This window comes from Syngnathoides biaculeatus, chromosome 2 (assembly GCF_019802595.1).
Source record: "Syngnathoides biaculeatus isolate LvHL_M chromosome 2, ASM1980259v1, whole genome shotgun sequence".
Taxonomy (NCBI): domain Eukaryota; kingdom Metazoa; phylum Chordata; class Actinopteri; order Syngnathiformes; family Syngnathidae; genus Syngnathoides; species Syngnathoides biaculeatus.
In genome coordinates this window covers 27,417,239-27,434,029 of record NC_084641.1, presented here as the reverse complement: position 1 = coordinate 27,434,029, position 16,791 = coordinate 27,417,239, and the positions used below count along the sequence as shown (strand labels likewise).

Below are 16,791 nucleotides of genomic sequence, written 5' to 3'. Positions count from 1 at the left end.
AAATTAAAATCCTGGTGGCCCACATTTACTTCCATTCAAAATTGTCAAATTATTGTCGTACGTTAGCTTGCCTGCTGCAACTCCTGTTTCGCATCGGTTTTTAGGCCTCAACGAGCAAACCAAACGCATCGCAAAGTTTGACTCTGTATCCAAACGTTGTCATTAACAGATTTATTTGCATATAACGCACGATCCAAATTGCATTGTTGCAACAACAACAACAAAAAGTTTTCTCTGGTATTTCAAATTCAAATCCTGGTGGCGCTAATTTACTTCCATACCTTTTATGCTTTGATGCACGTCTTATACAAGTGACACACGACAGAGAAGAGTGTTTTTTTTTGTTTGTTTTAATTGGCAAGTATATGACGCGAGAAAGAATGCGTCATTTTGCAGCAAAAAAAAAAAAAATGTATGAAATGCACAAGTGTCGCTACTGTAGGTTTTCTGCAGGTGGGGAGCTGATGTGTTTGTAATCTTTGACTGCAGCCCGGCGAGGCGCCGGCTTGCCGGGACTGCTTTTCGAGATAGAGGAACCTCTGACGTGATGGTCCGCTTCGCTTCCTCTCAAATTACGCTCGGCGGAAAGATTTGACGTGAAATGACACGAGAGCGGCGAAACCTTCGGTTAAAAGAGTGCGGAGGAGGAATGTGGACGATTTCAGAATGGTCGCGTGAGTCTGGGTGAGATGCCGCGGTAGGTGAGCTTCTGATTTATGCATTTGGGGAAAAAAAACAAAACAAAACTTTTTTTTTTTAACCTTCTCACCTACTACTTCCCCCGCTCAGCTAGATGTGTTCAACACAGAACAAATGCCCGAGCTCGTGGCATTACTCACAGTGAATTTGGCGCGACTGCTAAATAAAATCTAATTTCTGTGATATGATTCATCTACTTGAGTGATGACTTAAAACATTCAGAGGCCTTACAAACAGACGCTAATTTCTTCGAGCCTTGGTAACATAAAATTTCTTGTACTTATTCAAAGGATTCAATCTGGTATCGCTGCCGTTATCATTAGCCTAAATCTGCTAGCTTAATGCTAACACACGGTGGGAAATTGACGGCCGTGGGCTAAACTTCGAGTGCGGCACGAGACATTAAAGGGGAAATCCACTAACCATGTATCCAATAGGTCACGTAATATGCGTGTACCCTTTTTTTAACAATGTGATGCTAAATCTTCTCTCATTTAATAGTGTTTTGAGAAGATTTTTATCGACAATTATGAATTTTCAGGGGCGCTGCCACTTTCGCGAGTCACATGATTTCCGTGGGCGTATATAACGTGTACTGTGCCGTCCTAAACGCTCGTTTACATGGGACACCATTATCCCCGGCGCTGATTTCTCGGATTTATCCTCATCTGATGAAGAAATAGCAGTATCGGTTGATCGGGAAGACGGAGGAATACTTCCGTACAGATTCGAACCTGTGGCTGTAATTGATGTTGAATATTCGGATGGGTTTTCGGGTGGAATGGCTGAGTCTGACTACTCCCAGGCCTACGTGCGACATAAGTGCGTAAACAAAGGCGCCCGGGAGCTCCGGGCCGGCAGCCGCGAATGGTTCTTCGGACGGGAATGATGCGGAGTCTGACGAGCCAGTCCCGGCGGCGGCCGCAAGCCGAGGTTCCAGTCGGCCGAGGCCGTTAGCCCCGGATGCCGAAGCTTGGCTAAAGGCCGCCGCCGCCACCAAAGGTGGGCCGCGAGCTCCGGCGGAGGGTCGCGAGCCGTGTTTAGCACACGGCCGTCAATTTCCCGTTCTGTGTTAGCATTAAGCTAGCAGATTTAGGCTATATTACATGACCTATTGGATACACTGTTCTTGCAAAGCACTGGATTTCTCCTTTAACTCGTAGGATTTCATAATGTGACGAGTAGGACTAGTAACACACAGTTATCAACTAGCTTTGCCTCACTAGTAAGACAATTCGGCTCACGAATAGAAGGAGGTCATACGGTTAATGTCTTCCACGACAACAGTAATTCGCAGTGTGGTATAAGTAGCACTGGTGGTACACGGGCTCCCTCTAGTGGTACACAGAAGAATCACAGAATTGAGTCTTTAAAGGAATAGTTCGCTGAACTTAATCCGATAGGTCATGTCATATTAACTGTACCTTGAAAATTCGAAGTTAATCCAATATCATTTCATGCTGTTTTTATCGGCAATTACGAATTTTCACGGACGCCGCCATTTTGGTGAGTCACGTGACTTAAAAAACAGGAAGTGACGTCTCCTGTGGGCCTCCTCTGCACAAAAACAATCACCAATAATAACCCCAGTCAATGTTCCACGTAAAACTGAGTGGGTTATTATTTTTTCCCAACCTTTGCTTTTAAGTACAATTCTGTTGTATTTCGCGTTTAGGTCAAATACATTTTATTTTAACGATTTTTTTTTATGTATTTTTTGTTTTTAAACAATTATTCAGGTATAATCTATATATAATTTTTATGTACGAAACTGTTTAATTCAATCTTAATCTCAATATCTTATACTTCAGTGCAACGTTTCTGTTGCAACTGTGCATTATTATGACGGCTAAGAAAAATGTTTATTTTAGGAATAAAACGTCTGCCTCAGTTTTTATGTATTTACGCTTGGCGATGATGGTGGTATCAATTTTTTGGGGGGTGTGGGGGGCACTAGAAAGTTTGGGAACCCCAGTACCGGTATAGAGCTCGTGCGCCTACGCCATAAAATCACCTGACTTTTGTTTACGTCACCATATTGCCGGTCAAGCTAAGCATTGCTCAACGCTAAATCGAAATATGTCTTGTAGCACGACGTGCTGTCTTGTCCGATACCGTCAGACATTTAGAAGGTGAAAATAAACGACGGTACGTGGAAAAATGAGATAAACTCGGCATAGAGGACCTGTATTTAATGCCGAAATCGATGTTTTCGCCGCAAAGAAATTGGCCGTTTAATTCGCTTCCGCTTGTCATGGACAACTGGATCTACACATGGCTCTGGGGACTAAGTCGTCGAGATTTACTCGGAAAACTTTGAAAGCGTAGAAAAGTCTGGACGGATACGAATACTTTGTGTCTGGATCTGTTCTCAATCAGGAATAAATCCCACATAGTGATAGGTTGATGCCTTGTGAACACAGAAGCGTGTTCGGCCACACGTTAACCTTTGCCGGAATCCATCGATCTTTTCAGCTCGTATTCAATAAAAATACCAATATTTAAATAAATGTCCTCTGGTTTTACACAAACTCGCATTCATTAATGATGAGTGGGAAAAAAGAGATGTCGTAGTTATCGCCACGGAACGTACACGGAAGCATATTGCGGCCACACTTAACCTCCGTAAACCTCTGCGACAGATTAATATTATTATTATTTTTTGCGCACATTATTCTCAAATGAGCCAACTTTTATAAATACTTTTTGGTAATTTGAGATTGCGCAGAATAATTCCTACCTGAAATGAAGCGATCGCTACACAGGTACATGCGTATTTTGGTCGGGCACCACCCATCACGTTTAATTGCTGAAATCCATCGATATTTTCTGGTCTTTTCAGCTGGTATTCCATAGAATGATGTCTTTGCATATTTGTCTAGTCTGTTGTGACAATTTCCAGCAATAAACAATAACAATAAATCTCGGGTAATGTGGATATTCTGCTCCCGTTCAATGTCTCCCACAATGTCGAGGGGCTCTGTTTGACCGGCAATATGGCGCGGTGAAAATCGTGACGTCACATGCACGAGCTGTTATCCAGCTTTTCTGCACATTAGCAGGACAACAAACGGCTTTCTTCATTTAACTCGTGATAAATTGATGAATTATTACATTTGTGCAGGGAGTGGGCGGGTGTTTTGTCGACACGGCTTATGGAGGCGCTTTGCCCCCGTGGGCTTCAAGCGCCCCCCGCGAGAGACTTTGATCGCAAAGTGGAGATCAGAGCAGAGAAACATGAGCAGCTACGACGACGCACGAACGCGACGTCATGCCGGATCCCCGCCCGGGAGTGGGACACGGCGCTGCTCATGCAAACGCTCAAGAACCGGCGGCAAGTGGAGTTCTTGAGGAGGCGGTCGCTGCCCCAGCCGCCCCGGCCGCCCCCGCCGCCCGCGGCGCACGACGCCCGCACCAGCTTTCGCTTCCCCGGCGTCTCCGTCCGCTCGGTCTCTCGCACGTCGGAGCGTCCCGGCCCACGCGGCGACCCGGTGAGTTGTCCTCCTTTCATGGCAGGCGGCAAAAGTACCCACTCGCGCGCTGTACTTGAAGTTAAAAAAAAAAAAAAAAAAAAAAAAAAACGACCGGTACCTGACGTAAGGATGAAAGTGGAAGTGCTGCTTTCCAACTCTTATGACTGCAAAATAAAGTAAACATGTTATTTATGGATTTATTTTTGTTACTCTCGCGTATTTACGATACCCTTTTGGAGATTTTACTTTATTTTATGACACAAAATCATTTCCCCTTTTAACTTACATATAAATGTTTTTTTTTTTTTTAAAGTTCGGGTTTTTTTTCCACAATAAGAGCACTATATTTGTATCGACTATACATATCATTATATTGCATATCTGCAACTGGCTGGCGACCAGTTCAGGGTGTGTGCCCCGAGATAGCCGGATGGCCTCCGCCCCGCCTTCGACCGGACTAACCATAAGCAGTACAGAAAATGGATGCATTTATATGTTGCATATTTAAAACAATATATTCATATTACTATATTATTAACTTACATGGCAATGTAATGTGTATCACTTGTTAGCTTTACATTAACTTACATAGCTATGCAAATTAATAATATGGTAATATCAATCAAATAAAATAATATGCAATACAATGATATCCATCCTTTTTCTTTTGCCGCTTATCCTCACGAGGGTCGCGGGGAATGCTGGAGCCTATCGCAGCTGTCAACGGGCAGGAAGTGGGGTGCACGCTGAACTGGTTGCAATACGATACATATATATATATAATATTAAATATAAGTATTAAATATAGTGCTCTTAGTAAGAAATAAAAACTTTGTGGTTTTATCAAGAGACTGAGCGATGATCACGTGACATGTTGTTGCTTTCTTTTTATTGTGTTATTGTGTTGTTGCCTCTGAAGTAAGCGCTCGTGTTGGTTTCATATTTACTGTATGTCATCAAAACAGCAAAAATGCAAAATGAGGTTGTAATAACCACTGGGAAAAAATACATCTCGTGTTTCTACAGATTTGACAGAGAATTTTAGAACGTCAGCAGCTTGCGGCGCCGTCAGAATCCAAAACGATTTGAAATAAGGCCACGGACGGGGAATATCTTGCGTTTCCAAACTTTTCGCATGGTCGTCGTCGTTCCTGGTTCACCGTCCGACGTGCGTCGGCTGAATTTATTCCAGGCGTAAAAAACCGAACCTCCCCGAAGACCCTCAATCGAGATCTGGACCCCGCGCGATGGGACAAGATGAGAACGAGGCGCTCACGCCCTCCCCTTGCGTTGCCAGGTTTTGATGAAGATGATGGTGCAGGACGAAGGCTGCGCGGAGGTCACCCAGGCGCCAAATAGTAAAGTAGACCCCGTCAACAATGGTGGGTGGCTCAATGGCACTACAGCATAATGTATAGTAAATATGACTATTAATTCAACGTGAGCATTTTTTCTTTATCTGTGCCGAGCAGCAGACGCGACCCACAAAAGGATGACAGAAGCCGCCGTCCAGACAGAGTGAGTGTCATCGCTTTGCAAGTCCACGTCGGGATGGCTCCGAATCACAAGGGGAGGTTTTGGATCGCCCCGACTGGAAAGTCTTTGTCGCGCGCCAGGGTGGCCACGGACGGGCTAACCCCTCCCCCCCCCACCCACCCCCCCAAAAAAAAAACCTTCAACCGCCAGCTTAACTCACGTGCGCCCCATTCGCAGCTGAGATTTTGTCACACCGATCAATCACATGAAACCAGGAGGAGAAAATTATGAATTGGGCCCGATTGGGACGGTTTCACCGAGGGGTGTGGTCACGTTTGTTGCCATCAGTCAAAACATTAATAGCAGTATCTTGAGTTATTTTGAGGGGACAGTAACTAACAGTGTAATACTACACTGTGTGTGTGTGTGTGTTATGCTAACGGCGGCTAATGTTTTTCTCGCTTCACTTAATGCAGGTCAGGCCTCGTCACCATCGAAGAATCGGTGAGTTAGCAAAACATTTTTTTGTAATTATTTTTACTGACATGAATCCCGTGACAAAGTCCATTTTGTATTTTTCCAGGATATTCTGCAATTACAGGACTACATGCAGGTGAAATTTTTTTTTCTTCCCGCAATATTTTCATGTAAAGGTTGTTTATATTATAACTTTGTTACCATTCTGTTGAGAAGTATGCTAAGTTTATGAGTTTTCTATTGTGCTAACTACATTTATATATTTTTTACATCCATCCATCCATCCATCCAATTTTCTTCGCCGCTTATAGTATGAAGCAGAAGTATGAAGTTTTTATCCTAAAACTATGTGAAGCTGTTCATAAGTCCCTCCAACTTGCCTAAGATCCAGTTCCATCTGACGAAAAGCAGCCCCAAATCACGACGTTGCCACAAAACGTGCTTCACTAAGATCTACTATGATATTCTTTTGCGCCGAATGTTCATTTTTATAATTATGGTCTAAAAAAAAAACTTGGTTTCATCGCATAACTTATCCACATTTGTGAAATTTCAATCGGAAAAGCGTCGAAATGATTTATGGTGGGCTCGTGTTTTTAGATCGCGAAAAGCTGTCATTTCAACTGGGGTGTGTAGACTTATGTATATAGATATGATATTAGGCCATTCTGACGCCATTCCTCCCATCAAGGAAGGACTGTGGAGGGAGGAGGCCATCATGAAGAAAGTGGCGGCGCTGCAGGAGTTGTTTCTCCAGCTGCAGAACGCCTTGAACACGACGTGGAAAGTGAGTGCGCCCGTTCCGAGTCGCTAAAACCCGTCTCAGGACCGGCGACGCTCCGTCGCGCTCGTGGGAGCGGCAGAGCGACGGCAGCCGTCAGCTCAGGAAGGCACCCGTCAGCCCTGCGGTTTCCTGCCGAAGATGAGCGCAACTTCTTAGTTTGACACAGGAAGGGCTGCGTTGCGCCGGCTTTTGAAAATGAAAACGTGGCGCTGCCGCGTCCATCAGCAGAACCAGATTCTGCGTATGCGTCATAGCGTACTCGCTTTTATAGATGAAAGCCAGCAGAGCGGACCGGTACTATTGCCGTACTTTTGTTAAAATGTTAGATTACAAACAATTGTGCTTTTACACTTTTCTAGGTTGTATTTTAAAAAAAAAAAAAAAAAAAAAAAATCACATTTTTACGCAGCCCCTAAAGCGCAGGTGCCAAACTGAAGGCCCGGGGGCCAGGTCCCGCTCTCCGCGTGATTTTTATGTGGCCCGCGAAGGCAACTCACGTGCAGTACAGCCTCGGTTCTCGACCATAATCCGTTCTAGAAGGCGGTTCGAAAACCAAATTGCGTCGCGGGTGGGTCAGCTGGTTCTGGTCGCGCGCGTTAGGTAAATTTCCAGGTTTTGTCGGGGGCCGTTCGGCTACCGATTTTCGTTCGAAAACCGAAGAAAAAAAATCTCAAAATCTGTCTTCGTACACCGATTTGTTTGAGAACGGGGACGTTTGACTGTACGTTAACTTCCGTGATTCTTGTTCGAATCCGTACCAAAATTTCAAGTTGTCATAAAAAAAAAAATCATAATGTTGGGGTATTTTTACGCCAAGTTTTTTTTTTTTTAGTTTTTACGTTACCAAACATCAACAATAGTTCAAAAACCCAATACCCTTAATTTCTGATTCCAAAAGTAATTCATAAATTTCACGTGTCAATATGAGGAGGCGCTAAACGATTTTTAGGGTTTCACAGCCATAACGGCCCTCTGAGGGAAACCGGAACTACAATGTGGCCCGCGACAAAAATGAGTTTGACACCCCTCCCTTAAAGGGACACTGGGAAAAAAAAAGATAAAACTAACTAGTTATGTAAGTCATTACAATGAGAAACTTTCTCATTACAATGAGAAACCAGTTAGTTGTTTTTTTTTTTTTTTTTTCAGTGTCCCTTTAGGGGCACCGTACATTTTAGGGTTCCAGGGATTCATTTTAGGGGTGCTTCAGTACCCCAAACACGGGCCAGAAAACACCCACGACCGCCGGTTTTCATTTGTTCCACTTTGAAAATCATTTTTGTCTGGGACTGTCTTTCTCTGCGCATGAAAACAAAAACAAAATCATGTCAAGATACAAGCGTGACAGCGACTCGTTTCCTTTGCACACCCGCAGGCTCGCTGCAGCGAGGACGCGCTGAGAAACAAGGTCAAAGTTCTGGAGACGCAGCTGCAAGCCGGCCTGCAGGTAAACATCACAAACAAACAGAAAAACAGGATACAGTTGGTCCTCGGTCTACGACTGAGATCCGTTCCTACAGTAGCGGCTTAACTCGAATTTCGACTTTAGTCGGATTCCGCCATTCAAGTCAAAAATGTACACGTACAAATGCATGTACACCGGCTCGCGACTCACCCTGGAAGACTTGACGACGCGTGCGTATCCTTCCAGAGGTTCCCCAAGGAGACCTCGAGGAAACTGGTGCTCCAAATGAAGAAGCAGAGAGCGACGTTCGAGGAGAAGACCCCGATGGACGTCCAGGACAAAAACGAGGACCTCGGCAAAACCGTCGCACTGAAGGTCAAACATCAACTGGTCGAGTCAATTACATTTGGATACTAGTAAGACGATGCAGCGCACCAGTCGAACGTCTGGGGTGCACAAGTACTGCATGTTTTCCGACTACTAGTTCCGCTTTTGTCCAACTAGTACTCCGGAAATGTCACTAGTCAACTATTGCTACACTCCTCAGACTAGTAGGTCCAACTGTTAGGTGTGTGTCATGCACTAGTAGCCTTCTTGACCCTAGTGGTGGCACCAAACTTCTCACAAATAAGTTTGGCTCACTTATAACATGTCAAAAGGTTTTGTTGTTGTTGTCATTTACTAGTACAATAGAGGAAGGCAGTAGTGTTAAAAACTTAACTTGAACATAGAAGCTGGATATCATGGATTCCAAACTCCAAATTCCTGATACTGGCTTCCATTACTGTAGACAACTTGAGGCTATGCGTGGGACAACTACCGTAAGCCCCGGCCTACAGAGCGCACCCGGTGATAAGCCTCATACACAGAGTTCAACGCTAGCGCTGCCACGCTGACGCTAACTGTGAGTGCTACCGCGGCGGTGCTAACACGACGGTTCTAACGCTAACACGGTGGCGCTAACGATAGTGCGGTGGTGCTAACGCGGCGGTTCTAACGCTAACACGGTGGCACTAACGCGGCGCTGGTAACCCTACCGCGACGGTGCTAACGCTAACACGACGGTGCTAACGCTAACACGACGGTGCTAACGCGGTGGTGCTAACGTGGCAGTGCTAAAGTGACGGTTCAAACGCTCACACAGCGGCGCTAACGCGGCACTGCTAAAGCTATCGCAACGGTGCGAACGGTAACACGGCGGTGCTAACACTAGTGCGGTGGTGCTAATGCGGTGGTTCTAATGCTAATGCAGCGGTGCTAACGCAGTGGTGCTAACGCGATGGTGCTAACGTTAACACAGCGACGCTAAGGCTAGTGCTAACGTGGTGGTGCTAACGCGATGGTTCTAATGCTAACAGGGTGGCGCTAATGCGCCACTGCTGACGCTAATTAGTGCGGCGGCTGTGAAAAAAAGTTGCAGCTGGTAGGCCGGGAATTACGGTACATGTTACATAGCAAAGCAAAACTGTACCCTCGCTGAAATCTCCATGATACTAGGGCAGCAAGTGAAGCACCAGACATTAACTAGTAGAATTCAAATAATGTTGAAAGATGAGAGATATAGTGCACATTTTTGTAGTGGATTAAAAACAAAACATTGTTATCAAGAAAGTCCTTCTACTAGTGTACTGAATGATCTTACTCGGGAGGACTAAGAGCCTACGAGTATACAGATTTTAAGATGTATCTCAAGGTCATTGAATCAATGTTCAAACAGCTTTTTCCGCACTCGCCAAACTCTGCGCCACCAGGAAGCGCTTCTAACTGCGAAAGAGGACGTCCAGAGGCTGCAGACCCTTTACGAGGAGCTGATGCTCACCAGTCAAAAGCTCCGGCAGGAGCTCGACGCCAGCGGCGAACGAGCCCGACAGCAAGAAAGCCAGATCGAGGTCGGTACACTTGACGCCTTATCGTGCGCCGTGCGAGCGGGCCGAAATTTCAACTGGAGGGGGGGTGCGAAAATGGTTTCGCAAGCTGTCTAGGATCAGAGAAGCGACGGTGACCGAGGAGCTAGCGTCGCTGAGACGGGAGAAGAACGAGCTGCAGTTTCACCTGAGCCTGCAGGAGGAATACTACCAATTCGCTAAGGACCGAACGCAGTACCTCAACGGTAAGCCTTCAATCTACTCTGAGGGAAACTTCACAAGGGAAAGGGGAGAGTACTGACACGGTGTGAAAGCTAACTTAGTACTTCAACCACCGTCAAAACACGTCCGATAGATGACAGCACGGAGAGACGGGACGTGAGCGTTCAGAGTACACCCGAGGAAGAGGAGGAAGCGTCGCCAAAAGGTGGCGACGACGTGGAGGAGGAACTTCTTCACACCCAGGAGGTGCTCCGCTCCGAGGAGAAGGAGGTGACGGGGACCGGGACACGGTCGCTCTTGCGTGCCGAAATTGAAGATACGAGCGCCGCGCGGTGGCAGCGAACCCAACTCCCGCAAGCAGACGGCAGTTTTCCGGCAAGCCAAAGCAGCAAAACTTCACAAAAGCGGCTACAGGCCGCTCAACGCGACTCCCAGTTGAAGTTTACTGTCAAATTTAACATTCATCAAAGAGAATTACCGCAATTTGCGGCCTACAAGACGCGACTTTTTTCCACACACTTTCAACCCTGAGGTTTATCGCTAGCGTCAGCGCACCTGGTTATAAGCATCGGTACACAGAAAGCGTTTAAAGAGTTTAACGTTGGCGCCGTGCTAATGCTAGCCCCGCGCTAACGCTAGTGCTAAACACTTTCCGTGCACCGAGCCTTCTAACCAGCTGTGCCCCTGTAGGACGGGAATTACGGTAGATAATTTCAAACAACCACAAAACTTTGCCTAAAATTCCACTAGCTTAGACGTAACATTTCATTGAGAATTCCATAACAAATAGCATGAGTGTCAAAATGTTGAAGGAACCATACTATTTTTTTTGGGGGGGGGCGCGAAGAATACATTGTACGTGCCCTCACTGGTAAAAACACACTAATATTCTTGCATTCTTGGAAATTGAGTTAAACAAATTAATTCAGCACTTGTCGTTCTACCCTGGGGGCAGCCATATTTGGCAATGTCTCCCTCTGCTGTTCACTGTAATGAATGTCACAACTGCTGTCACGCTTCCATTGCGAATGTCACGTGACCAAACATGGAAAACATGAAGGTTTGAACCCAAACTTGCACAAACTGTATTCAAACCCCCATGTAACCAACCCGTAGTTCTGCTAGTGGTAATCGCAGCATACGCAGAACCGGAATCCGGGACCTGGTTTTGGTCGCGTGACGTTCGCAACGAAAACACGTAGCGGCTTTTGTTTTTGTTCTGCGAACAGCGACATAAAAAGATCAGATGTGAAAACAAATCTGACTCGGGCGTCGTGACCCCGCAGTGTGAACATCGCTCCAATCCTCCCCCCGACCTCAACCCCGTTGAGAACTTCTGGACCTCGTCCTCAACCGAAACATTTACGAGGGTGGGACGCAGCTCCGGGAGGTAGTTTTCTCAGTTTTTTTAAACTCCCCACCCAGACGCCGCAGACTGAGCCGCAGGCCGCGGAGCGAGCGGTTGAGGCCGACCGGACTCCACCGGCGCAGCGCAGGGAAGATCTCGGCGGAGTCGCTCGCAAACGCGGCAAATCGGTAAGCGGTGCCAGTTTGCATGTCCTCCCCGCGGCTGCGTGGCTTTTCTCCTCCCACATCCCAAAAAAACACGCAACGTTAATTGGACACTCTAAATTGCCCGTAGGTGTGATTGCGAGTGCGCCTGTTTGTCTCCATGTGCCCTGCGATTGGCTGGCGACCAGTTCAGGGTGTGCCCCACCTCCTGCCCGTTGACAGCTGGGATAGGCTCCGGCACTTCCCGCGACCCTCGTGAGGATAAGCGGCTGAGAAAATGGATGGACGGATGTTCGGTCACGTCTCTTTTATTGTCTTTGCGCAGACGTGGCGTGTCAGTCCGTGGAGTCTGTGCAGGCTCCTCCTCCTTTTTCTTCTTCTGCTCCTGTCGCTGTTGCTGTCCATGGCCGCGGTCGGCGTGTGGCAGCCGTGGCACCCCGACGACTTCTGCTTCGACATAAGGACAAAGATGGAAAATTGTTTCATGCAAATGATCGACCCCCAAAAATCTGGCTGTTTTAGGCCAATTTGACCACATCACTTTTGGAGGATTTGCCATATTTCATTTTTCCAAATTGTCTTACTGTTAGCGTTAGTTGTTGATATTCAATGTGTGATTTAGAGGGAAAAAAATATATACTTATAACAAAAATGTCACGGCTGATTTTTTTTTATATAGATTACAGTCATCTATTATAATTTAATCTAAAATTGTAAATTGAAGTTCAATCCCCCGTCCCCAAATGTTTCACGAATGTATTTTCGCGCAGTGAATAAACAAAATATACAAACCCAATTCCAATAAAGTTTACACATTGAATTAAATGTGAATCAAAAACAAAATACAATGATTTTCAAATCTGGATTCACTGACGTTGTTTTTCGGAGGCCATGTTGTGATGTCGTTTACACCACAGGTGTCAAACTCAAGGCCCCGGGGGCCAGACCGGGCCCCCTGCGTGATTTCATGTGGCCCGCGGCGGCAAATCACGCGTATCAACTTCCGTGATTTTTTTCATTTTATTTTTTTCAAATCTGAACCAAAAATTTCAAATTGTCCTATCATAAATGATAATATTGGGAAATTACAATCATTTTTGGGTTACCAAACAACAATAGTTGGAAAAACCCGTTACCCTAGATTTCCGATTCCAAAACTAGTTCATAATTTTCATGCGTAAATATGATGAGGCGGTTAAATATTTTTATGTTTTTGCAGCCATAAGGGCCCTCTGAGGGAAACCGCAAGTACAATGTGGCCCGCGACAAAAATGAGTTCGACAACCCCCGCGTTACACAATGATGTCAGATTTTGGATGGAGGGATTATTTTTGTTATTATTATGCAATGGGTGAATGAATTAGGTTTTTTCAGACCCTCCCCAACCTTTCGTGGTTAATTTTTAAAAGGATATTTTGACTTTTTATCAATTTTTAAATGTATGTTTATATGTATTACGTTCATACTTTATAAATTAATAATAATAACTAATAACACTATTATTACTGCTGCTACTACTACTATTGAAATCCACATTAAAACAAGAGATATTTACAAAGACGGTACATGGTAGAGTTTTAACGCTAGCATGGCGCTGGTGCGGCGCTAACACTAGTGCCGCGCTAATGCTAGCGCCGTGGTAAAGTTATCGCTAACGCCAACAGAGCCGGTTAAAATTAAACTTAACGGTAAATGTCACAGACACGGCAGTCACAAAGCAGCAACATGCTAGTGCAGCGCTAACATGGCTGGTAAAAGTCACTTCCTCGGCACATATATTCCACCGGTCTCATTCTTAGCCCCCTTGCGGCCACTCAAAAAAAATGCATAAATTAGCCGCATCACCGCATAAACTGCAGGGTTGAAAGCATGTGAAAAAAGGTCACAGCTTATTGGCCGGAAATTACGGTAATAATTTTTTAATTATTATTGCTTTTTTTTTTTTGTCTTTACAAACTTTTCTTTACTTTTGTGTGATTATTTTGCAGTACTAATTTATTGCAGTGGCATTTTGTCTTTCCATTTTATTGGCATTATTCTTATTATCGCGCTTTCGTCACAAATTTGTATCTAAAATAATGTAATCAGAACCTTTTTAATTAATAACATGTATATTGAAAAAAAATATAAACATAATCCCAACATTGTTATTATAAATAACATAACTATAATTAAAAAAATATATATATACATATATATATATATATACACATATATAGACACACACACACATATATACATATATATATATGTATATATACATACACACATTATATATAAATATATATGTATATATACATACACACATTATATATACACACACACACACACACACACATATATATATATATTATACATATATTAAAATATGTGTTAAGGGTTAATAAACAATATGAATAAATAAAAATGAGGATGATGCAATTATACCCAATCATCTGAATAACGATGTGTGGTTTTAAACGTGTCTGTTCCCGTCTGTGGGGAGACTTTACAAGTCGCTCTCGTCAAGCGTGGACGGCAACACCCGATTGTCTCCCACTCAAAACAATTTCATTTTGTTTGTTTTAAAGCGACAACGCACTCACAGCTGATTTGCGCGAGTGGTCATGTGACCATCGCCGATTGTACTGGGGGGGGCGGGGGGGGGGGGGGGGGGGGCTTTTTTAGCGGGTTCCAGATCAAGCTCTATTATCACCCGGCACTGACGCAGGACATCGGCCACACAAACCCGCAGTTGAGCCGCCTCGGCTGGACCCGTCACGCGGCTCGCGCGGACCCCCCCCCCAACCCCCTCGTCCCCGTCCTTTTGCCGGACCGGCCGCCGAAGCTTCCCAACATGCGGACGGCGGCTATTCTTTGCGCGCTTTGCCTGTGTGCGTCGAACGCGGCTTCCTCCGCGAAGATCTGCGCTTTCAACGTTCAGAGCTTCGGAGAAGCCAAGGCCAGCAACCGGAAAGTTATGGGGGTTCTACTGAAGGTACACACGGAACCGGCGCGACGTCGTCCCCGAAACCCGACGCTTGACTTTGGTCCGATTGCGTCCTTTCCAAGATTCTCTCCCGGTGCGACGTGTGCCTCGTTCAGGAGGTCCGCGACTCCAAAGGACGAGCGATGCGAGCCTTGGTGAAGGATCTGAACAGGTTTGGCCAGACTGAAAAGGAAAACAGGCTTCGTGGTTGCGAAAGTTAAACAACCGTTTTCTGAAAACGCATCTGCGAGCGACCTATTTGGGATTTGGATTTCGCCGCGTTCTAACGTAACACGAAGGGTCATTGGGTCAAAATTTACACAACGATCGCCTCCGCCTCTCACGACTTGGCGGCTAGGCTAGGGAAAGATCCGGTAGTGTCGAGCCGTGGCCGGGGCACGTTATCCGAACCGCTGTTAGGCCAAAGCCAGAAAGGTAAGCAGAGCTGCATTGAGTCGAACAGCGTCAGATTCTGGTAAGTGGCAGATACTCGAGTTCTCAGCAAGTACAGTGAGTGATGCCTCGGTCCTCGACCGCAATCCGTTCCAGAAAACGGTTCGAGAGGCGATTTGTTCGAAAAGCGAATCGATGTTTTCAATTACAATGAATGGAAAAAGAAATAATGCGTTCCAAGCCTAAAAAAATGGGCTTTTTTTTTTAAAAGCAGTTTTTAACTTTTCCTGATGTTAAACTGCACAGTAGAAATACATGTATGGTTTAAATACTTTATATAATAAAATAATTGAAGAAATATATTTACTTTTTGCTTAAAATGTATGGGGCAGCACGGTGGCTCAGCTGATTCCTCATTTCTCGACCACAATCCGTTCCAGAAAACGGTTCGAGAAGTGATTTGTTTGAAAACTGAATCGATGTATCCCATTACAATCAATGGAAAAAGAAATAATGCGTTTCAAGCCTAAAAAAATTTGGCTTTCAAACCATTTTTTTAAACTTTTCCTGATAATAAACTGCATAGTATAAATACATGGATAGTTTAAATACTTTATATAAGAAAATAATTCAAGAAATATATTTACTTTTTGCTTAAAATGTATGGGGAAGCACGGTGGCTCAGCTGATTCCTCGTTTCTCGACCACAATCCGTTCCAGAAAACGGTTTGAGAAGTGATTTGTTCGAAAACTGAATTGATGTCTCCCATTATAATTAATGGAAAAAGAAATAATGCGTTCCAAGCCTAAAAAAAATTTGGCTTTTTAAAGCATTTTTTTTCCTGATAATAAACTGCATAATAGAAATGCATGTATAGTTGAAATACTCTATATAATAAAATAATTGAAGAAATATATTTAGTTTTTGCTTAAAATGTATGCTTTAGTAGGAGAGTACGCTAGCCTGGGAGCATTGTCGGGGGCGTTTTTTTCGTTCGAAAACAGGAGCAAAAAAATTCGAAAACCGATTTATTCAAAAACGGGGACGTTCGAGAACCGAAGTTTTACTGTGCATTGGTTCCTTGACACACATGTTTATAAACATTTTTTTTTTTTTTTTTTTAGATACAAGCTGATGCTTGATTGGTATTTGGTCTTAGGTGCAAGCCACAAGCCTTTTGAGACCCCGACCACACTAAAACTTCATATCAATATTAAAACACGTGGGAACCGTAACAAATTGTGGAAAACGCACAGGTGTCAAACCTAAGGCCCGGGGGCCAGAGCCGGCCAACCGCATCATTTTACGTGGCCCGCGAGGGCAATTCTAGCCCGTCAACGTCCGTGACTCTCGTCAAAATCTGCAGTAAAATTTCAAATGGTCATAAACCATAAATGATAGCGGTGAGGTATTACAAGCATTTTCGTGTTACCAAACATCCATCCATTTTCTTAGCCGCTTATCCTCACGAGGGTCGCGGGGAGTGCTGGAGCCTATCCCAGCCGGCAAGGGGCAG

At 44.8% G+C, this 16,791-nt stretch overlaps 3 protein-coding genes across 7 annotated transcripts in view; 2 read left to right on the top strand and 1 right to left on the bottom strand.

Moving 5' to 3' along the window:
* The first annotated feature begins 564 nt into the window (after positions 1–564).
* LOC133513664 (TRAF3-interacting JNK-activating modulator) lies at positions 565–12,936 on the top strand. Of its 5 annotated transcripts, none has more exons than XM_061844638.1 (14): positions 565–697; positions 3,824–4,190; positions 5,470–5,554; positions 5,645–5,690; positions 6,125–6,152; positions 6,232–6,261; positions 6,817–6,912; positions 8,285–8,356; positions 8,561–8,689; positions 10,066–10,203; positions 10,289–10,424; positions 10,535–10,776; positions 11,827–11,937; positions 12,239–12,936. In XM_061844638.1, exons 1-14 carry the CDS (start codon positions 690–692, stop codon positions 12,443–12,445), a joined length of 1,695 nt encoding a protein of 564 aa, XP_061700622.1. In that variant the 5' UTR covers positions 565–689; the 3' UTR covers positions 12,446–12,936. The 5 variants fall into 5 exon arrangements, with proteins under 5 accessions (XP_061700622.1, XP_061700630.1, XP_061700649.1 ...); XM_061844646.1 differs by having other exon boundaries at positions 615–701; XM_061844665.1 differs by lacking the exon at positions 12,239–12,936 and adding an exon at positions 12,044–12,229 and having other exon boundaries at positions 621–684.
* si:ch211-150o23.3 (deleted in malignant brain tumors 1 protein) overlaps positions 12,321–16,791 on the bottom strand; it is a 25,094-nt gene continuing 20,623 nt past the window's right edge. The window contains exon 10 of the transcript XR_009798573.1: positions 12,321–12,360. The gene's annotated coding sequence lies outside the window, so the exon portion shown is untranslated. The remainder of the gene's footprint in view (positions 12,361–16,791) is intronic.
* Positions 14,694–16,791, top strand: part of dnase1l1l (deoxyribonuclease I-like 1-like) — a 7,891-nt gene continuing 5,793 nt past the window's right edge. The window contains exons 1-2 of the mRNA XM_061844720.1: positions 14,694–14,890; positions 14,965–15,053. Of these exons, the coding sequence (XP_061700704.1) occupies positions 14,750–14,890; positions 14,965–15,053 (230 nt within the window). The 5' untranslated portion in view covers positions 14,694–14,749. The remainder of the gene's footprint in view (positions 14,891–14,964; positions 15,054–16,791) is intronic.

Bases quoted from the DNA above. Each gene is read 5' to 3' on its own strand.
- LOC133513664 (XM_061844631.1), top strand. From the start codon at position 650: ATGTGGACGATTTCAGAATGGTCGCGTGAGTCTGG. The intron at 685-3,823 runs GTGAGATGCCGC...ACATTTGTGCAG, and splicing joins GAATGGTCGCGTGAGTCTGG to GGAGTGGGCGGGTGTTTTGT. The intron at 6,153-6,231 runs GTGAGTTAGCAA...GTATTTTTCCAG, and splicing joins TCGTCACCATCGAAGAATCG to GATATTCTGCAATTACAGGA.